The 22,820-nt window shown below is 43.7% G+C and overlaps 1 protein-coding gene across 3 annotated transcripts in view; it reads right to left on the bottom strand.

Annotated features, from left to right (window-relative positions):
* Window positions 1–522: 522 nt before the first annotated feature.
* The window catches only part of NHLRC2 (NHL repeat containing 2), a 204,559-nt gene continuing 182,261 nt past the window's right edge, over window positions 523–22,820 (bottom strand). For all 3 annotated transcript variants that reach the window (XM_033941353.1, XM_033941354.1, XM_033941355.1), the window contains exons 9-11: window positions 20,201–20,410; window positions 10,465–10,681; window positions 523–2,102 (exon numbers count right to left, since the gene is read on the bottom strand). In XM_033941353.1, coding sequence (XP_033797244.1) covers window positions 1,846–2,102; window positions 10,465–10,681; window positions 20,201–20,410 — 684 coding nt within the window. In that variant the 3' untranslated portion in view covers window positions 523–1,845. The remainder of the gene's footprint in view (window positions 2,103–10,464; window positions 10,682–20,200; window positions 20,411–22,820) is intronic.

Here is a 22,820-nt window from a genome sequence, read left to right as displayed (position 1 = left end):
TTGGTTTTCATACAGGTACTTCAAGCATTTTCCCTATCTGTCCCGGTGGGCTCACAATCTATCTAATGTACCTGGGGTAGTGGAGGATTAAGTGACTTGGCCAGGGTCACAAGGAGCAGTGCGGGGTTTGAGCCCACAACCTCAGGGTGTTGAGGCTGTAGCTCTAACCATCGCGCCACACTCGCCTCACAGAGGGAAGAAAGAAGGACCAGAGCAATAAGAATGTAACAGAGCCTCATTCACTCCTCCAAATGGAGCCACAGGTAGGAGGATGCAGCCACTTGCTCGCCCTTACTGTGGTTAACAGCACATGCTGAAGGATCTTTCGTGTTTGTGTGGCTGTCAAGATCTATTCTGTTTTGACTGTAACTGTCCTTGCTGCCTCCCAGAAGCTGCAAATGACACGGTGACAAAATTCATCCCCGTTCCCGTGGATAACTGCGGGAAACCATCCCCATGCCATTCGTTTAAGGAGAGAGAGAAGAATCAAGATTATGAATGGGCACAACCACTGACCCTCAAGCTTTGCACTGAAGAATGCTGGTGTAGAAGGACTGAGGTTGAGAGAGACACTAAAGAATGACAGTCTCTGATATCCAGAGCTGATATTGTGATGTCATAATGCTCCATTCCACCAATAAGAGTCAATCTCATCCTCAACGGCTTCATTATCTAATACTTGGTTCACGTAAGAATCAAAGTACGAATGGGCTCAGCCACTGACCCTCAATCCTTACATTGAAGAATGCTGGTGTAGAAGGACTGAGGTTGAGATAGGCATTAAAAAATGACATGGGATAGTTTCCTGCGGTTATCCGTGGGGATGGGAACGGTGATGAATTTTGTCACCTTATAATTCTCTAGCTGCGGCCTTAGGCGACATCCTGGTCTGCCCGTTAGAGTGGCGTTGCACTGACCTCAGACAGTCAGATTCTCAGCTTCAATTTGCATCCTTTAGCATCTTCTTATGGTCACTAAAAAAGTCCATACTCGAGAGGGTTGTCATACATATTTTCATAATTTGCCTCCCATTACTAACCAGCTAAATTCTCTGGGGGCAGATTATGTTGCACATAAAGTTTAATATGGACAAAAAAGAGGCAGAATGGATGTTTTCCAGGACCCAATCTCACGTCTTCTGTTTAGTGTAAGATGGATAAAGTAGCAGGGTAACTCAGAGCAGATAAAGAGCTGTCCCACAGTTACTTGATTAAGTGACCCTGTTCAGAGTATGCACAATACAGGCCAGATGGATAGGGGTTGAACATCTCAGCAAAATGAATCAGACAAAGCTGTCGGTTAGATTTCCTGTTCAGCGTTCTTCCCTCCCCACCCAAAACTGACCTCAAACAGAGATGCCCACTACATTAGAACATAGTGTCTAAATATTTTAACCTGACAAAAGCAATGGAGTGAATGAGGCCATGTAGGACTGATCCCGTACGTCTGCTAGTGCTATAGAAATAATTAATAGTAGTAGAAAGCTATTGCTATAATTATCCTTTCTCTGCTTAGAGCTGGAATTTTCTGACAAGGAAAATGCATTACAATTCAATCAGATGACCACATATGTGGCCACGGTTGTTGACAAGCAACTTGGGCATTCTATAGCAATCTGCCAAAAGCATATCCGAGCGTTACTACTCTGGCCTCAAAAAAAGTTACCGAAGAAGAAGCAACCTGCTCTCCAGTCCGTTTCGGTTTGCAGGTCTTTTCCCCCCATGCATCCTGAAAGGAAAACGCAGCCTTGAGATTGCTCTCCAATATACACAGTATGACAACCGTGGATGTGCCATTCCTTCTCTCCCTCTGCATAGTATTAGGTGTTAACTGTGTTTCTGTGAATTAAAACGTATAGGTGAGCTGCACCTGAGTGGGGCATTGTTGGTTTGTGTGAGCTATCTGTAAAGGCTGGCTGAAGGAGATCCCCTTCATCGTGCAAGCACTGCTGTCCTGGGCACAGAAATAGAGACACGCACCGACCGATAGCACGGCTTCTGGTGACTGGAAAGTAGAAGGGATCACAAGTGCTATCAAGGGCGGTTCGGAGAGGCTCTCAATTCTACCACATGGATTCTGACCTCGAAGAAGCCATTCGTGCCCTGGAAAACAAAACAAACAAAAATGACGCAATATGAATAGACTGTGTCTTCCACTGGGCATTTAGGAGATACAGTAGTACCTTGGATTACGAGCATAATCCGTTCCAGGAGCATGCTCGTAATCCAAAATGCTCGTTTATCAAAGCGAGTTTCCCCATAGGAAATAATGGAAACTCGCTTTGATGCGTTCCCCCCCCCCCCCGAGAACCGGCATTGCTCCCCTTGAAGGCCCCCCATGCGATCAGGCACCCCCCTGCCTCAAACCGGCACCCCCCCACGATCCGACCCCCCCCCCCCCGACATGATTGGGCACCTCCCCCGACACGATCTGACTCCCCCCCAACATGATTGGGCACCCCCCCCGACACGATCCGACATCCCCCCGATACAATTGGGCACCTCCCCGCCGCTTCTTACCCTCATCTGGGCACTCTTGAAAATCGGCTTCCTCCTCTGCTGGGCCTTGAGCATCTGAGCATGCTCAAGGCCTGCAAGTTCACGTTCAGAACGTGAACTCGCAGGCCTTGAGCATGCTCAGATGCTCAAGGCCCAGCAGACGAGGGCCGATCTTCAAGAATGCCCAGATGAGGGTAAGAAGCGGCGGGGGGGGGGGGGGGGGGCTCAATTGAGTCCAGGGGGGGGAGTCGGATTGTGGCGGAGGGTGCCGGATTGCGGGGGGGGGGGGGTGCTCGTAAATCGAGCCATGCTCGGTTTCTGATGCACCGATTTTGCAAATGTTTTGCTCGTCTTGCAAAACACTCGCAAACCGGTGCACTCGTAAACCGAGGTACCACTGTATTTCTATAACTGGGCACTTCTGTTAAGGTGCCCCAAAGCTGATTCTAGAACAACCTCAGATTTCATTACACAATACTGTAAAGGGGATGGGGCGTGATATACCTCTCTTTCTGTGTGGTTACAATCAAAGTGGTTTACCTATTTTAACGAGGTACCTATTTTGTACCTGGGGCAATGAAGTGTTAAGTGACGTGACCAAGAGTCACAAAGAGCTGCAGTGGGAATCAAACTCACAACCTCAGGATGCCGAGGTAGCTGCTCTAACCACTAGGCCTTTCCTGCACGCCACTATAACCCATATGGGTGCATGACATTTGCGTCTTCCGTGACGCCAGCCACAGAGCTGCAGTTGGGCCAATGTGGCAGGGACATGCATCAAACGTAAAGAATTCTTTAAGATTGATGCATATAATAGAAGCCCTGCCCATGTATGCATCCCTTGCCTTTATGCTCTAGGCCAGTGGTTCCCAACCCTGTCCTGGACGACCACCAGGCCAATCGCTTTTTCAGGCTAGCCCTAATGAATATGCATGTAGCAGATTTGCATGCCTGTCACTTCCATTATTTGCAAATCTATCTCATGCATATTCTTTAGGGCTAGCCTGAAAACCTGATTGGCCTGGTGGTCCTCCAGGAGAGGGTTGGGGACCCTTATGCAACAGCACCAAAGCATCCTGCTGGCATCCTCACATGCCTAAGTGACAGTATATTTAGATGCGCAAGGAGCACGTAAATGCCAGCACCCAGAACCGCCCTTTTACTGTGAAATATTGCATAATGAGCTCACACCATACCAAAGACTCCAGCTCTTATTCTCAGGATCCTGGTTTTATAACGTTGGTGTCATTTTTGAACTCTGCAAGCAACTTGAGACTCAGCTAAGCCAAATTATATAACACGCGGTACAAGACAACATATCATCAGCATCCACAACACCCAAATATAACTCTGAAATATACGTCCACAGATACATAGGAAGAGATGCAGAACCAGAGAAAAAGCAAAGAAAGTTACTTTAAAAAAAAAAAAAAAATTCTTTATTCATTTTAAAAATCTTTCATCAAGTGTACAATAATCATAATAAACACAATAAATCAAAGCACTTGCATATCTTATCATTATAATCCAAACATATAAATGTCAAGTTTATTTAAATTTGATAAATCGCTTATTACATACTAAGCGAGTAACAGTAAAATATAAGATAGATCTAGAGTGATAAAAGGGGATAAAAACAGACTAACAAAACAGACAGACTCAGATACATAAGGGAAGGGAAAAGTAAGGGAGGAAGTTACAAAATTACTGTTATTCAAATGAGGAGAAAGGAAAAGCCAAATGTAACTCTCTCCCCACCCTCCCTCAAAGCCCTACAAGTAAATAAACCTATATTTGAATCCCTCCCCCCTCCTATTACTATAAAGAAAGTTAGTAATCTGATATAGTCAGAGATTCACAAGAGGAGGAGGAAACTAATCTGATGCAATAAAGGACAAAGAAATGAATCCGAGCTAGAAGTGGTGAAATGACTTGATTACAGCAGCAAGAATAGAAACATTTCAGACTTTCACCTCAGACGGAGTGTTTATACACTTCAAGATTGATCATCTGCAGGCTTCAGCTTATCAGACACTACAAACTTAGCACGTTGCATAGGATCCCAAAAGAGAGATTTCAGATTCTTAAACAAAAAAAAAACAACTTTGCGTTTGGCAGGACGCTTTGCTTCTAAATCAGACCTTGTTGACAAGAACGATTTCCTCTTCACTTGCGCGACTTTGGCTGTCCAGAAATAATCTAACTTTGCAGCCCATAAAAGTTTTGAAACAGTCCTAAAAAAAAAAATAAAAAAAAGCTTCATAATCCATTATTTTTCTGGCTCAAGAACAAACGTGACCAACAAAGTCCCTCTAGTACGGACCATTTCAAAAGATAATCCCTACTCCGCTGAGCAAAACAATGCTCTTCTGTTTCAGAGGCAGATTTCTGAACGCAGAAAGCTTTTGCAACAGGAGGCAGCGTATCACGAGGAATAAGCAAACACTGTACCATATAAGTAAAAATAAAAATTCAACAGCTGGTAAAATGAATTGCTTTAAAAAGTAACCCAGAAAAACTGCCTCAGATACTTAAAAAAGTCTCAAATTGGTGCAGCCTGTAACGAATAACAGCGCAGAGTGGTAGCGTCTGAAAATGTACTATTCTTTGATGGTTTCTGCAGGGGGAGATTGTGCTTAACCAACTTACTACACTTCTTCGAAGGAATTAACAAACAGATGGACAGAGGTGACCCCATAAACATCATATACCTTGATTTCCAAAAAGCCTTTGACAAGGTGCCTCATGAACGATTACTCCGGAAACTGAAGAACCATGGGGTGGACGGAGACGTACATAGATGGATCAGAAACTGGTTGGCAGGTAGGAAACAAAGGGTAGGGTCGAAGGGCCACTACTCTGACTGGAGGAGGGTCACGAGTGGTGTTCCGCAGGGCTCGGTGCTCAGGCCGCTGTTATTTAATATATTCAGAAATGATCTAGAAACAGGGACGAAGTGTGAGATAATAAAATTTGCAGATGACACCAAACTATTTAGGGGAGCTCGGACTAAAGAGGACTGTGAGGAATTGCAAAGGGACTTGAACAAACTAGGGGAATGGGCAACAAAATGGCAAATGAAGTTCAACGTTGAGAAATGTAAAGTATTGCATGTGGGAAGCAGAAACTCGAGGTACAACTATACGATGGGAGGGATGTTATTGAATGAGAGTACCCAAGAGAGGGACTTGGGGGTAATGGTGGACAGGTCAATGAAGCTGACGGCACAGTGCGCAGCGGCTGCTAAGAGAGCGAATAGAATGCTAGGTATAATCAAGAAGGGTATTACAACCAGGACGAAAGAAGTTATCCTGCCGCTGTATCGGGCGATGGTGTGCCCACACCTGGAATACTGCGTCCAGTTTTGGTCGCCATACCTTAAGAAGGATATGGCGTTACTCGAGAGAGTTCATAGAAGAGTGACACGTCTGATAAAAGGGATGGAAAACCTTTCATATGCTGAGAGATTGGAGAAACTGGGTCTCTTTTCCCTGGAGAAGAGGAGACTTAGAGGGGATATGATAGAGACTTATAAGATCATGAGGGGCATAGAGAGAGTAGAGAGGGACAGATTCTTCAAACTTTCAAAAAATAAAAGAACAAGAGGCCATTCGGAAAAGTTGAAAGGGGACAGATTCAATACAAATGCTAGGAAGTTCTTCTTTACCCAACGTGTGGTGGACATTTGGAATGCGCTTCCAGAGGACGTTATAGGGCAGAATACAGTACTGGGATTTAAGAGAGGATTGGACATTTTCCTGCTGGAAAAGGGAATAGAAGGGTATAAATAGAGGATTACTGCTCAGGTCCTGGACCTGTTGGGCCGCCGCGTGAGCGGACTGCTGGGCAAGATGGACCTCAGGTCTACCCAGCAGAGGCATTGCTTATGTTCTTATGCTTATTCCAACGGTGTGACTGTCGGAAGGATTCCTGAAGAAGGGGGTTGTGTTCCCTGAAACTAAGTCTGGTCGAAGAGATGTGCAACAAAACTTGTGGTGTTTATTCTCCTGGTGATCCTGCTGACACTTTCACGGTGTCTGCAAGGCTCTACACAAGCTAAGTACAATTCTCACCGTGAAAATTTTTTTTCTCTCGTTCAAAGCTTGGCTGGTATTACAGGATGTTGTGTTGTAGAACTTCACTGTCACTAGATTGTTGTATTATTATATTTTTCATTATAATTTTCACTTGTTAGGAACACGTTATGTGAAATCCTATGAAGATTTGCGGCTGAAACAGCGAGCGGTCTTTCATGCCGGTAAAGTCTGGGCCTTGGTAAAGTATTGAACTTTTCGTTCCAGTTGGGACTTTTGCCTCCTGGAGCTTACTACCCCACACTGAGGATTCACTACAATATTAATAATTTCTTTATGTTATTATACAGTGGTTCCTCCGGGAAAACACAACCCCCTGTCAATATTTGCATTTCCTGCACGGCCTCTTTTACAAAGCCGTGCTAGCGGCTGCTCAGCGCTAATGGCCCCTGTCCCTTCTCTCCTCCAGAGTAGACATGCTGAGGTCTTCTTGTACTTCCTCTGGACTGCTTCAAGTTTCTTTATATTCTTGGCCAGATACAGCCTCCAAAACTGAACACATTACTCCAAGTGGGGCCTCACCAATGACCTGTACAGAAGCATCAATATCTCCTTTCTTCTGCTGGTTTTGCGTCTCTTTATACAGCCTAGCATTCTCCTGTCTATAGCAACCTCTTTGTCACACTGCTTTGTCACCTTCAGATCCTCAGACACTATCACTCCAAGGTCCCTCTCCCCGTCCATGCATATCAGCCTCTCGCCTCGCAGCTCATACATCCCTCTCTAATTTCTGCTCCCCAAATGCATCACTCTCCATTTCTTTGCACTGCATTTTAGTTGCCAGACATCAGACCATTCTTCCAACTTTTGCAGATCCTTTTTCATGTTTTCCACTCTCTCTTGGATGTCCACTCTGTTACCAATCTTGGCATCAGAAACATTTTGTGCCTCGGGATCACAGAAATTTAAAAGTGTATTGAGCTTCTATTTCCTCAAGGTGCAGGCACAGGAAGTGGTTCCACCCCCAAAGTGACATCATCTACCATTGTCCATGGGTTTCCCTTCTTTTAATAATAAAACATATAATAAATACAATATAGTTGCTGCTTTATTCAGTGGCTGAGTTAGACTATTTCTATCAACTAACCTCTCATTCTGCCTCTTGGCAGTTTGAGGCCTATTGGACTATATTTCTACCTATAGCAATGTGTCATCCTTCTCCAGGTGGAGGGTGAGAAATCAGGCTCCACCCTCAAAATGACATCATTACCTGTTGCCCAACAGTTCTCTTTATATAGTAAGTTGCCACTCAGTGGTGAGCTATTACAGGGGAATGGCAAAAGCGCGCACCCCTTTGTGTGACTAGAAGACAAAATTAGGATACAAACTGCCAGCCAGGTTTTTAGGATATCCACAATAGATATGTTTGAGATAGATTTGCATAACGAGGAGGGCATGCAAACCTCTTTCAAACATATCCAATGAAGATATTCCAAAAACTCAGCTAGCTGGGCATGCCCTAAGGACTATATAAGTAAATACATATTGTCATACTGGGACAAACTGAAGGTCCATCAAGTCCAGTATCCCAACAGTGGCCAAGTCAGGTCACAAGTACCTAGCAAGGTCCCAAAAGAGTAAAACAGATTTAAGCTCCATATCTCGGGAATAAGCAATGGACCTTCCCAAGTCTATCTTAATAAAGGTTTATGGATTTTTCTTTTAGGAACTACTTGATGTTAGGCGCCATCGACTCAGGTTCGAGTCCTAGCGACTTGAAGAATTGCGGATCCAAAAAGAAATTGGTTTTGTGCAAGTCCAACAAGGTCCTCCAGGATTATCCCCATAGTTGTCTTCAACATATCCAGCCATCTAATTGCAGGACGTCCTCTTCGCCTGTTTCCTTTAATCTTCCCAAACATGTCATCTTTCTCCAATGATCTCTCCTATCTAATGGTGTGACCAAAATAAGACAGTCGTAACTTCATTGTGTGGGCTTCAAGTGACATAGTCGCCGTTGTCACATCAAACACGATCCTCTGCCTACAACACTGTCTGTCTGCTGCTGCCCAAGCAGGTGGTACAATGTTAGTTGGACATCTCTCCTGAAACCTGTCCGCCTTGGGAGGCCCTGATAGTAGTAAAACTACCGAGGGCATAGCTTTCAGCCCATGTACCATGACCGAGGTTTAGGACCTTAGGCAAACATTTTTTTTAAATCCTGCTAAGCTAATTGCTTTCACCACATTCTCTGGCAGAGCTTAATTATACACTGAGTGCAGACATATTTTCTCTGATCTGCCCTGCTTGCTCAGCGATCAGTATCATGGAATATTGCTATTATTTGGGTTTCTGCCAGATATGTGACCTAGATTGGTTATTGTTGGAAATAGGACACTAGGCTAGATGGACCATTGATCTGACCTGGTATGGCTATTCTTATGTTTTAAATTTACTAATTAGTAGCTTCAGCTAGATTGACAATCACTACCCTATCTGTAATACTCCCCACAAACAAAATATACGCCCATCTCTTACCTCTCCTACACTTGCTTGGACCCCCCCTCCCTCTCCCCCCCAATTTTCACTCTTGCCTGAACTTCAAGTAGTCCTTCATTCTTCTCAGTTTATCTTTCCAGCTATTCCAGAAGAACAGGACCATCACAGAAAAATTTATCTTCTTAATTGATGCCAACTGCACTTCAGCTACCACTGGCACCATCAAGTTTACTCTGCAACTCGATCACAACACTCTTGCTAGTATTTCGTCTCATTTTTCTGGTGCGTAGGGTGTTATTTTACATATGTGCAGATATGTGTGTTGGATATTCTGAGGTTTAGATGTTTCCTATTCTTGTTATTACAGGTTATGGATGATATGGGATATGAAAACCTATCAAGAAAGTCGCTCTTCCATCTCCTCAATGTGCTAAATGTGAGGCTGGTGCCGTAAGAAGCCAAAGAGTACCTTTATCAAAGTATTTAATTGTTTAGTTTGGGTAGTATCTTGCTTACTGATCAACATACAGTGGAATGGAGTCAGCCACAGCTCAACCAACATTCTGCCCATGACAGAATCAACTAGAGAGTCTCGTGGCAATTAGTTTGGCCCCTTCAAGCAGAAAGTTGTTCCACTGCCCCTGCCCAGATATGTTATATGTAATTGAGTTTTGATTGCTTTCAGTCACAGTTTTGGTATGAGAATCATGTCCTTCCAATTATCTGCTATCGTCAATACTTTTCAAAGTGGCCTTTATGTTGTCCTCTACAGCAGTGTTCTTCAACCACTGGTCCATGGATCAGTGCCGGTCCACAGAAATTTCCTGCCAGTCCACAGGGCCAGCATGTGCATCAGGCCCAAAACAGTGTTCTTCAACCGCCGGTCCACAGTGTGATCGATGTGGTGTTATCTTTGAGCCAGCTCCCTCTTCCTCACTGATTCAGTGCACAAAGCCACAGACAGTGGCTCCTACGGGCATCCTGCACCTGAACCGGAAGCCTTCTCTCTGACGTTGCAACGTCAGAGGGAAGGCTTCCAGATGAGGCACGGGAGGTGCTAGGTGCAATTAGTACTATTATGGGGGCAGGGTCTGGGGTGGAGATTGGGTAGAGATGGGCGGGGTCTGGCCCATGACCTACAACCGCCGGTCCACAGACCGATGCCGGTCCACAGAATAATTATTTTATTTCTGTCGGTCCATAGGTGTAAAAAGGTTGAAAAACACTGCTCTACATGATTATATGCAGTTTTTACCACCATATTTATGCTTTCTATTATCTTATATGTTAATGTACTAGTGCGTATTATCTTAACAATTCCCGATAAGCTCAAAAACCTCAGGGGGGGAAAAAGCCAAGGCCGATAACTCACACTTGTCTACTATAAGAAACAAACAGAAGCACATTTAAGCTGAACAATGCAAAACATTTACCTTCTGCTGTGAGACACCAGAAACTGGGTGCCCCCTCAGTCAGCTTTGATCCCTCAGGAAGAACTAGGTTCAGCGAGAACATCAGATCCTGCCCAGGGCACACACTCAATGAAGGCAACTGAACACGTAGGGTAGACTTAGGTAGCCCTGGTACCTTGAATGCTGGTGGCATCCGGTGATCTACCATATCAGATCCATCTTGCTTCAAAATTGGCAACTAAAACAGAATAATTCAAAGTCTATTTCACCATATAATGATTTAAGATGATATGTTATGGACATGAAGGTGAAGACTGTGCTAGCTGATTGATATTTATTTATTTAATTTATTTTACCGTTCTCCCAGGGGAGCTCAGAATGGTTAACATAAATTTATTCAGGTAAACTAAACTAAACCTTAAGTTTATATACTGCATTCTCTCCACGAAAGTGCATGGTTTACAAGAACTTAAAATATAAGAAGAGAAAGGAAAAGGTTTACATGAGCTTATATATAGAATGGAAGAGTAAGGGGGAAAATAGAATGACATGTTAGAGAAGAGCCAAGTTTTCAGTTGCTTGCGGAATAGTTGGAGAGAGCCCAGGTTCCGCAACGGGATAGTAAGGTTGTTCCAGAGACCTGTGATTTTGAAGAGAAGAGATTTTCCCAGTTTACCTGCACAGAGAATACCGCGTAGAGAGGGGAAGGAACTCAATCATTTTTCCCTGTCTGTCCTGGTGGGCTCACAATCTATCTAATAATAAACCTGGGACAGTGGGGAGGGGATTAAGTGACTGGCCCAGGGTCACAAGGAGCAGCCTGGATTTGAATCCACAACCTCAGGGAGCTGAGGCTGTAGCTTTAACCACTGCACCACTCTAGAAATCAAAATGTAGCAAAAGGGAGCCAAGTATAGAACAATGAAGCCATTGTGACATCACTGATGAGGTTGGCTCTTATTGGTGGAATAAGGCATTATGATGTCACAATATCAGCTCTGGTTATCATAGGCTGAAACTTTTCACACTATTTATTTATTCAATTTTCTATACCGTTCTCCCAAGGGAGCTCAGAATGGTTTACATGAATTTATTCAGGTACTTGAGCATTTTCCCCCCTATCTGTCTCTGTTGACACGTCTCACTTTAACCCTCTTTTACGATCTTATCCCTGGATCATAACTCATCCTTAAATTTCAATGTATGATAAAATATTATATCATTACAAAAGCCAGAAAACTGGTTTTTAATACTCAGATTTTAAAGTTATAAAAATAGTATATGCCAACCTTATTTGTTTTTCTTTCAGCTCCAACATAAAAATCTGAAGATCAATGTTCAAAGGCATTGATATGTTTAGCAGCAGGAGCTAAGCAGGTAATTTTATATCAGTTGTCCATAGTTAGGCTCCTAGAATTTGGGCACTCAGCGCAAGTACCAGTGTTAAGTGTGCAGTTATGCATATAAAACCTTAGATATGCCATGTAAATGCTGGCAGTTATGTGTATAACGGACAGTTTTCTAAAAGGTTAGCCTATAACTGCTGGATATTCGCATGACCCGCCCATGATATTTGCATGCCCCACCCTCTTGTGATTCTATATAAGAATACCTAAATGTAAAGTTATAGAATAATGCCTAAGCGTAGTTATATCTGTAACTGTCGTTTTCCTGCAACCACAATAGAGACATAAGAACATAAGAAGTTGCCCCCGCTGAGTCAGACCAGAGGTCCATCTTGCTCAGTGGTCCGCTCCTGCGGCGGCCCATCAGGCCTAGTGCCTGAACAGTGGTCCCTGATTAATTTTGTAACTTACCTTCTAATCCCATCCCTATAATCTACCTTTACTCTTATCTGTACCCCTCAATCCCTTTGTCTTCCAAGTACCTATCCAAAGCTTCTTTGAACCCCTGTAGCGTGCTCCTGTTTATCACATCCTCTGGTAGCGCGTTCCATGTATCCACCACCCTCTGGGTGAAAAAGAACTTCCTGGCGTTTGTTCTAAACCTCTCCCCTTTCAATTTCTCTGAGTGCCCCCTTGTACTTGTTGATCCCCATAATTTGAAAAATCTGTCCCTGTCTATTTTTTCTATGCCCTTCATGATCTTGAAAGTTTCTATCATGTCTCCTCTAAGTCTCCGCGTTTCCAGGGAGAAAAACCCTAGCTTTTTCAGTCTGTCAGTATATGAGAGGTCCTCCATGCCCTTTATTAGCTTAGTTGCTCTTCTTTGGACTCTCTCAAGTACCTCCATGTCCTTCTTGAGGTACGGCGACCAGAATTGAACACAGTACTCCAGGCGCAGGCGCACCATAGCATGATACAGTGGCAGGATGACTTCCTTCGTCCTGGTCGTGATACCCTTCTTAATGATACCCAACATTTTGTTTGCTTTCCTTGAGGCTGTTGCACACTGCGCCGACGCCTTTAATGTTGTGTCTACCATCACTCCCAGGTCTCTTTCAAGGTCGCTCACCCCTAGCGCTGATCCCCCCATTTTGTAAGTGAACATCGGGTTCTTTTTCCCTACATGCATGACCTTGCATTTCCCTATGTTGAAGCTCATTTGCCACTTTTTGGCCCACTCTTCCAGCGCTGTCAGATCCTTTTGGAGATTTTTGCAGTCCTCCTTGCTTTCAACCCTGCTGTATAATTTGGTGTCATCCGCAAATTTAATAACCTCACATTTTGTTCCTGCCTCCAGGTCATTAATGAATATATTGAATAGGAGCGGTCCCAGCACCGACCCCTGTGGAACTCCGCTCGTGACCCATTGCCAGTCTGAGTAATGGCCCTTTACTCCAACCCTCTGTTTCCTGTCTGCCAGCCAGTTTTTGATCCATCGGTGGACCTCCCCTTGCACCCCATGGTTCCATAGCTTTCTTTCGTGTGGCACCTTGTCGAAGGCTTTTTGGAAGTCAAGGTAAATGATATCTATGGATTCCCCTTTATCCACCTGGCTGGTTACCCCCTCAAAGAAGTATAATAACTTTGTGAGGCATGACCTGCCCTTGCAGAAGCCATGCTGGCTCGACTTTAGCTGCCCATAGTTGTCGATGTGTTCCTAGATGCTGTCTTTAATCAGTGCTTCCATCATCTTTCCCGGGACCGAGGTCAAGCTCACCGGCCTGTAGTTTCCTGGGCCTCCCCTTGAGCCTTTCTTGAAGATGGGAGTGACATTTGCTATTTTCCAGTCTTTCGGAATCTCTCCAGTTTTTAAGGATAGGTTGCATATTTGTCGAAGTGGCTCAGCTATTTTGTTCCTTAGTTCCTTGAGTACCCTTGGGTGAATGCCATCCGGACCTGGCGATTTGTCGCTCTTTAGCCTGTCTATCTGCCTGAGGACATCCACCTTGCTCACCTCTAGTTGGACCAGATTTTCATCCTGCTCTCCTTTTACGATCTCCTCAGGTTCCGGAATGTTGGTTGTGTCTTCCCTCGTGAAAACTGACGTGAAAAACTTATTTAGCCTGTCAGCTATCTCCTTTTCCTCTTTTACCACTCCCTTTCTGTCCCCATCATCCAAGGGTCCCACTTCCTCCCTTGCTGGTTGCTTCCCCTTAACGTACCTGATGAATAATTTGAAGTTTGTTGCTTCCCCCGCCAGTCTCTCTTCATATTCTCTTTTTGCTTTCCTAACCACTCGGTGACACTCCTTTTGGTGTTTTTTTTGTTCCTTTTGGTTCTTCTCTGTTTTGTCCTTTTTCCATTTTTTGAATGATGCTTTCTTGTCACTTATCGCCTTTTTCACTGCATTTGTTATCCACACTGGGTTTTTTGTTCTATTTTTTTTGCACCCTTTCCTGTACTTGGGGATGCACAGGTTCTGTGCTTCGTGCACTGTGCCCTTGAGTAGGATCCAGGCATTTTCTACGGACTCCATCTTCCTTGCGCTGTCGTTGAGTTTCTTTCTCACCATTTTCCTCATGGCATCATAATTCCCTTTTTTGAAGTTAAGTGCAGTCGTTGTAGTTCTTTTCACCTTTGATGATCCAATTTCTAGCCTGTACTGGATCGTGTTGTGATCGCTGTTTCCTAGTGGGGCTAGTACCGCCACCTCCTTAGCGGATCCCCCTAGTCCGTTGAGGATTAGGTCAAGAGTGGCATCACCCCGTGTTGGTTCCGTGACCAGCTGTTCCATGAAACAATCCCTCGTGACCTCCAGGAATTTGGTCTCCCTCATGCAGTTTGAGTGCCCAATACTCCAGTTTATTCCCGGGTAGTTGAAGTCTCCCATCACCACCACACTTCCGCTTTTGCATACCTGCCTCAGTTCAGCCTCCAGATCCTGGTCGATTTCTTCCATTTGTCCAGGTGGGCGATAGTACAGACCCAATTTTGTGTCTGCTCCAGTTCCTCCTGGTAGCTTAACCCATAGTGATTCCAAGTCATCCGTCCTTTCTGATGTTTCCATCCTGGTCGAAGATATGGAATCTTTTATATATAACGCTATTCCTCCACCCTTTTTGTGTGACCTATCTCTCCTGTAGAGTTTGAATACTGGTAAAGCCACATCCCATTCATTGTCATCAGTCCACCACGTTTCTGTGACTCCAATTATGTCTAGGCCCTTTTTGCTGGCTAGGACTTCCAGCTCTCCCATTTTAGCCCTTAGGCTCCTAGCATTAGTGTATAGGCAAAGTAAGTCCCGTTTGTTCGCCTTTCTTGCTGTTTTTCCTCGTGGTTTGGCGCTCCTGGCGTCCCCCTCGTGAGTTGCCAGACCCCAAGCCTCGTCTCGGTCATCCTCCTCCTGTGGTGTGTCTGTTTTGTCCTCAGCCTGTTTCCCTGTTTTTGGTTGTCCCTCTGGATTCCGTTGTTCTCTATTAGTGCTGCTTGCCAGTTTTATTCGTGCACTAGACTCCTGCAATTCTCCCTAGGTCCTTTTTCAAAAAGTTCCCACTCAGTCCTGAGCCCTCTTTTACAGTGTCCTTGCTCAATATCTTTGGCCCGAATCCCCTGCATTGCATCCTTAGGTTCTTTTTCCAAAAATTCCCTCTCAGTCCCGATCCCTTTTTTTACAATGTCCTTGCTCCATGTCCATGGCCCTGGGCCCCTGTAATGCATCCTTAGGTCCTTTTTCCAAAAATTTCCACTTAGTCCCGAGCCCTCTTTTACAATGTCCTTGTTCAGTATCCTTACTTGATACTTTTGTCCGATGTGTCAGATCAAATGTCGGCTTTCCCCTCTTCCTCAGTTTAAAGCCAAATCTATGACGCTCTGGACGTTGCGTGCCAGCATCCTCGTCCCCGTCGTGCTCAGGTGCAGTCCGTCTCTCCTGTAGAGCTTATTCTTTCCCAAGAAAGTTGTCCAGTTCCGTGCAAAAAGGAAACCCTCCTCTTCACACCATCTCCTGAGCCAACCGTTTATTGCTTGTAGTTCGCTCTGCCTCCTTGCGTCCGCTCTCGGTACTGGCAGTCAGCTCTGCGCAAATTACCGCCAAATCCAAAGGAAACGTGCAGAGTGTGCCTGGTCTTCAAAAGCCCTCTTTATTTGCAACCATCTAGATGATTTTAAAATCCATCTAGAACAATCTTGTGGACGCGACAAGGACCGTGTTTCATCTATGGTGCCTGCATCAGGAGTCCCAAAGGGTAAATGACAAACCAACAATGAAATCCAAGTTTTTGAGTGTACAAGGTTGAAAAAAAAAAACGCATTACAGAGTGTTACTTCCACGTATCAGAAGTACTCAGTTTAGTCATGTTACTGCTGTTTACGGTGGAAGTTATGTGACTAACTAGCGCATAGTATCAGGTGCGCTATACAGAATGGAGGAGGGAAAAATGATAAAAGCCATGAATTTTCTGCATCCTGGTACAAAGAGTGCCACCAAAAATTCCCTTTAAACATTTCGGGGCAAAGTGAGGGCGTGCCATCTGGCTGTATGAGTATGGGTGATATTCAGATGTGAAAGATTCTTACTTCCTCAAGCAAAGCCAAAAACAAGATGCGAGATTTTCTTTCACATTAGCTGTTGCTCTCCTTCCACAGAGAGGTGGACGTAATACATGTCACAGGATTATAAAATACTCAAAAAATATTCTAAAAATAATTACTATTATAAAGGTTTTTGTTTTTTTTTTTGGGGGGGGGGTTTGTTAGTTTGCCTGAGAAAACAGTACCATTTGGTTCCATTGTCTTTCCTCCCTACACCCAGGATAAGACACAGATAAGATGATTAGCTGTAACCAGTATCTCTGAAAACAGCACTTCATGAGTTACCGGTGAAATCGGTGAATAGATGCATTCCTTACCAGCTTTTGTAAGGTGATGGTTCCTATACTACTGTGGCCCTGTGGATGTCTCAATTTTGAAAATGAAGAAGGGTGGATCTGTATCTTCAGAGAATATCAGTGTGGCTACAGGCTGCTAATTCAAGTACTAGGGAGATTTAGATGTAACTTTGAGAGGCTGAAATCATACTCCTCGTATCAAAGATGCCTACCAATAAGCGGTAGGGGAGGGGGTTAAAAAAATAAAAGCTTTTAAGAAGTGACATCCCTGTTTCTCTCTCGTTATTCTCCTTCTCCCTATCCTTCCTTTTATTTTTATTTATCATTGTAATTAAAACTTCCCTATCCCACAAACCTCTCGTCTCTAATCAGTCCTAATTCGTTATAGTTTCAGGTTTACCTTCTTTTTATTTTACCCCATCCAAATCACAAATAATATTAGACCTTTTTAACTTTTAATATTGTAAACCGCCCAGATACTTGTGATGGTCGGTATATCAAGCCACAAATAAACTTGAAACTTGATCATTGCTGGCATGCCCAAGACTAGCCCCAAGGCATTTAGATACCTTGTTCTCCATTCCCATGCCATGATGCTGTTCCTGGCAATAACCAGCTTTTAGAGTTGCCTTTTCCTGTCAGCCTCCAGGTTTTCAATGCAACCTTCCAAACTGCCTAGTGCAAATGCATCATTTTAAGCCTCTGCAGGAAATAACTGCAGTATACAGGAAGTTCCTGTTTTCCAGATCATACAAAGCATTTGTTGCACTTCAATGAATCCAAACCATGCTCCCTATTCCAGCTGAGAAGCAAATCATTAATAGCTTGGAAAGGCAGGAATAAATTCCACTACTTGTCCAACTACTGTTCCAAAATGCAAACTAACACTTGTTTTACTAGCCCTGAATATGTTCCATAATGACTGACGTTACTCACGGGACCTTAACTGCCGATCACCAATCATGCACTCGCTTACAACACTAAGGGCTCCTTTTATTAAGCCGTGCTAGCGGGGTTAACGCGCGTGACTTTTCATCATGCGCTAACCCCTGCGCTGGCCTAAAAACTACAGCCTGCTCAAGAGGAGGCGGTAGCAGCTAGCGCGGCCAGCGGTTTAGTGCGCGGTATTACATGCGTTAAACTGCTAGCACACCTTTGTAAAAGGAGCCCTAAAATTTTAGTACAGTTATGTTCTGTTCTGTTAGTTCAGTGAATGCCATCCTAAATCTATGCTATGCCATGTAATATCTTCTACGAATGCCGCAAATTCTTCTAAGCTATGTCTGCCAAAAATGTCTTTCAATCATTTTGTCCTTCTATAGTGTGAATGTACCTTTGTAACCTGTTCTGGGCTCCTTTGGGAGGATGAATCAATAAATCAATGAATGAATGAATAAATAAATAAATAAATACCATCTTTAGATTTCTTTTGGGGGATCATTACTGCGGCTGCCAAGAGCCACAAGAGTATGGGCCTTTGGAATTTTAGAGATCTGTTTGGTCATCTTCTGTATGCTTCCTTGGGGGGGGGGAGAGGTTGTGTTAGGGGTCTTGCTGGTTGGGTAGGGTTGGGGTGGCAGGGTTTTCTACTCTTGCTCTACCACAGCAAAACAAAAATTTTGTATTGTTAGATGTTGGTTTTCTTGACTTTGCTGTATTCTTTGTTGTTTTTGCATTCACAATAAAAAAAGATTTGAATATAAATACCTTCCTTTAAGTCTTCTTTTCTTTCAAAATGTTTTCCAGTTAATATTCAAAATTATTTTGCTTTTTTTAAATCCAGAGCATTTCTGTGCATAATTTTGGCAATTTTATTTAAACATCAGTTCTATGTTTAAAAGACGAGACATGATTTGGGCAGCTCACAAGGGAAGGAAGAGCTAAATTTTTATATAGTTAGTATCAAAATTCAGCTGTAGAATGAACAAGTTATACAGTATCTTCAAGTGGAGATGAGTAATTAGTAGATAGATTTTTTTATTATTATTTTGATAGATTTTAAAATTATTTTTAATGCCACTGCTTATAACATTTTGTACAGTACTCCCCCGATATTCGTGGGAGTTCCATTCCAGGAACCCTTGCAAATCTTGAAAAACCGCGAATATGGTTTTTCGTGGGGGAAACTGGAGAGGGCAGCGGGAGAGGGAGGAGAGAGGAGCCGGAGCGCCGGCAAGTGCAGAAAATCACTCGCTGAATGCTCCGACTGCCTCTTCCTGCACTAAGTCGGGCCTCAGCAATCAGGAGCTGCGTGGCAAAGCAGGACTTAGTGCAGGAAGAGGCAGTTGGAGCATACAGCGAGTGATTTCCTGTACTCGCCGGCGCTCCGGCTGCTCTCTCCTGCCTCTCCAGCTGTCCTCTCCTTGTTGGCGGTTCACGGTCGGAAAATACCACGAATGACCGGGACCGTGAACCGCAGACCGCGAACGACCGGGGAACACTGGACTGCTGAAAATATGCAGAACACAAGCAATATGTTTTTCTAGCAAAAAAAAAAAAAAAAAGGTACTGGTACTCAAATACCAAGCCATTTTTCAGGAGTGGGGTGATCACCGAGGAATCTACCTCACAAAAGCCAGGCCTTCTGCAACCAGCCACAGTGCATGAAAATGCAGTACCACGCGTGCAGAACCTGAACTCTGTTATCAATACTTGGGTTCCTAAAAAAAAAAAAAAAAGTCTGCGGAATGGGTGCTCTTGATGCAAATGTAAGTTGAGGGTTAAAAAACAAAACAAAACAAAAACACTTCTTAGGACCCCTGAGGAAGGCGAAACACTTACCGTGCTGGGTCTACACTATTGTCGCTTCATGTGGATGAACTTGTATTTTACAGATATCCACTAAACGTTTTTGAGATCATTTCTCCATGGGGATGAGTGTGTAATTTATAAGAACTCAACTTATATTCGCATCAAGAGCATCCATGCCGCAGTCTTTTTGTTTGTTTTTTGGGACTCCAGTCCTACTGTAGAATTTATGGGTTTTCTTTGTGTATTAATACTTGGGGAACACGGATTATTTTTTAACAAGAAATAGAAAAGATGCCAGTACTCAGCACCCCCGAGTACCCTAAAAAAAAAAAAGCCTTGAGCACACCTTACCTCTTTTTGATTTTCATAAAGTCCTTGGGAATTGGGATGTGTTATATGTCAGATATTTTATAATCTGTTGAAGTACTTAGATGGCAGAGAGGGGTAGTCTGACTGGGTACATTAGAAGAGGTGTGAAGTTTTTACTAATGTCTTAACTTTGTGGATTATTTGTTTGCAAGCTACTTTGGATGGCCCTGGGAGCCATAAATGTCCAATTAAATTAAATTCACTACAAACGGATTATCCATATAAAATTATCATGGCAGTTAGAGAGCTAACTGACCTTTAGTTGTTGTGATCCACCAAACCCCTTAATTTCTGGTTTTGACAGGATGAGAATCTTTCGCATTCATTTCAAATTAAGTATAGAGTCTAATTTAATCCAATCCAACCCATCATTCTGTTCTCTGAGACACATGATTTTTAACTTACCACGGATACTGTTCTGGCATCCAAATCCAACATTTTAATTTGATGATTATTTGTATCTGCCACATATAGCAGGTGCCCACCATCGCCAACACATAGGCCTCCTGGTTCATTAAAAGCTGACTGTGTGAAACTTGGCCCAGAGATGTCACCTGCTTCTCCAGTGCCTGCCAATGTGGTGCAGCTTTTGGTTTTGGGGTCTATAACTTTAATCTGGGGGCAGGGGGAGAAGGGATTAGGAGGGAAACAAAAGAGAAATTAAAAAGGGGAAAAAAAAATCAATAAAAGATGATGACAAAAACCACGCATTATGTAAAGATTCTTCTACACCACTGGAAGTGACATGGCATTTAAGTCAGAGGTATCACAATCATTTCTAATGGCCTTAACTAACCATTTCCAGTGGAAAGAACGCAAAACACTTTGTATATCTACAATTCTATACAATACACACTATACAGCAGCAGAATTGAGGATTTCCCATTATTCTTACTAATAAAGATCAGAGATTTCCAGTCAAGGGTATTTTAAACTTTGCTGCCATTAGGGTGGGAAGGGAAAAGAGGAAAAACCAAGTTACTTACCTGTAATGGATGTTCAGATTGGACAGTCCCCCCAGATGAGCCATGTGGAAAAAGTTCTCCTTGCTTTGGAACTTCCCAAAAGTTTAACATTGACTGCGTACATGCATGATTTTTCGTGTTTTTGTTTTATTTAAATATTTATATACAACTTATAGCCTAAGTGGTTTACATTCAGGCACTCCAGCATTTTTCCTTATCTGTCCTGGTGGGCTCAGACTCTACCTAACGTACCTGAGGCAATGGGGGATGAAGTGACTTGCCCAGGGTCACAAGGTGCAGAGGTTGTAGCTCTAACCACAACACCACAGGCCACATTCATGCATACAGGCCAATCTACCACCTAAGTGTTACAAGGGGAGACACACACAGATAGGTGGAGTCTGGGCAGGAATGACAGATACATGCATATATTATTAAATGCTATAAGACACCGTGTGCATCTCTAGCATTTTGGGGCAATCATCTACACAAGTTCTATGGCTGATGTTAAATGATTCTGCTTAGGCACACATGCAACATCTGAGACGTTACGTTCGCATTTTGTAAAGGGAAGTACAGGCCTGCTTTCCCTTATAGGACAAGCCCCTGTTATAGAATTGCTATTAGAAGGTCTCTAACTACAGGTTACCTTTAACACAAGAAGGGAAAATAGAAAAAATAGACTACAAAGTGGGCAGATAATTTTTGGGGAGAAGGAGGAGGGGGTGGGAGGCAACAGGCCATTTTCAGCTTTTCCATTTATTTATTTTTAGCTAGCACAACTAAGAAATCCCTTGAAGAGATGGAGTTGAACTCTAAACCTTAAAAGAGATTCCCCAGCAAACTGACCAAACCTACTGGCTCATTGGGAATCCCTTGCTGAACAATGACAGATACATGTGTGGACTAAAGTCCATATCACAGCCCTGCAAATTTCCTGGGGTTGTGAGCTTTGACATTACCCTTTATCCTTTGCCCCTAATGATGACAGACACAATCGTAGACATTTATTCTTATCCATTTTCCTCCTCACCCCACCTATACAAAGCATGAGGGTGGTAGTGGCAGAAGCACAGTCAACACAGGGCGCTGGGTGTTAGCGTGTGCTCCTGGACCCCACTATTCTTTACAGGTTTCCAATCTAACAGGAAACCCATATAAAAGCAGAGGTGGCAGGGATCATGAACATTCAGTAATTCAAAGACCACAGCTGAACTGCTACTAGTTCTGAAAACAGGTCACAGGAGAGGTCCAGAAGAAGGGGTTGCAGCAATGGTTCTGTGATCCCCTTCACTTGGGGTTCTGACCCATAGTTTGGGAGCCACTGCTCTAAACTCAAACATTTTGGGGTTTAAATGAAGGAGATGTAATCTGCTAGCCATTTAGGGGCTGTCTTAAAAAAACAGACACCTTAAACTCCCTCCCCTCCCGATTCTCTAACTGGTGCCCATGTCACCGGCACCGGTTACAGAATTGCAGCTGCCTGATCAAGGGATCCTTTGCCATCAGTTAATCATGGCAAAGGAATCTCCAATCAGTTGAGCCGTTAGGCCTCCCACTCCCTCCTTCTGCTAATCCTCCCAAACCACCAACACCCCCCTCCAAAATCTGAGAATGGCAGAAGGAATGCATAACTCTCTCCTGCCACTGGCCCCTTCGATCACCCCCTGTTGAAGACTGGCAGGAGGGATGCCCACTCCTTCCTGCCTTCCACCATCCTTGAACCCTCGTCACCTTCTCCCCCCCCAAAGCAGCCTGGCAAGAGGGATGCCCACTCCCCTCCTGCTGCCACCCCCGCCACCCCTTGTGGAAAGAGGAATCTTTAAAGAATTTTAAATGTCAGCTAAACACACATTTTTATTAAAGATACCTATAATTTATATGACTAGGGGGAATGGATCTTGTGACTACATGCACCTGCAGTTAGAGTGTGCCAACTAGTACTGAATATGTGTAGGACCTTACTATTTTGATTGAGTTTTTGTAAACCACTTTGATCTTTTTTTAGCTAAGTGGTATCTTCAGCATTTTAATAAACATTATGTATGTTGAATCAATTT

The sequence above is a fragment of the Geotrypetes seraphini genome, chromosome 4 (assembly GCF_902459505.1).
Source record: "Geotrypetes seraphini chromosome 4, aGeoSer1.1, whole genome shotgun sequence".
Lineage (NCBI taxonomy): Eukaryota > Metazoa > Chordata > Amphibia > Gymnophiona > Dermophiidae > Geotrypetes > Geotrypetes seraphini.
This window is presented reverse-complemented; position numbering and strand designations above follow the sequence as displayed.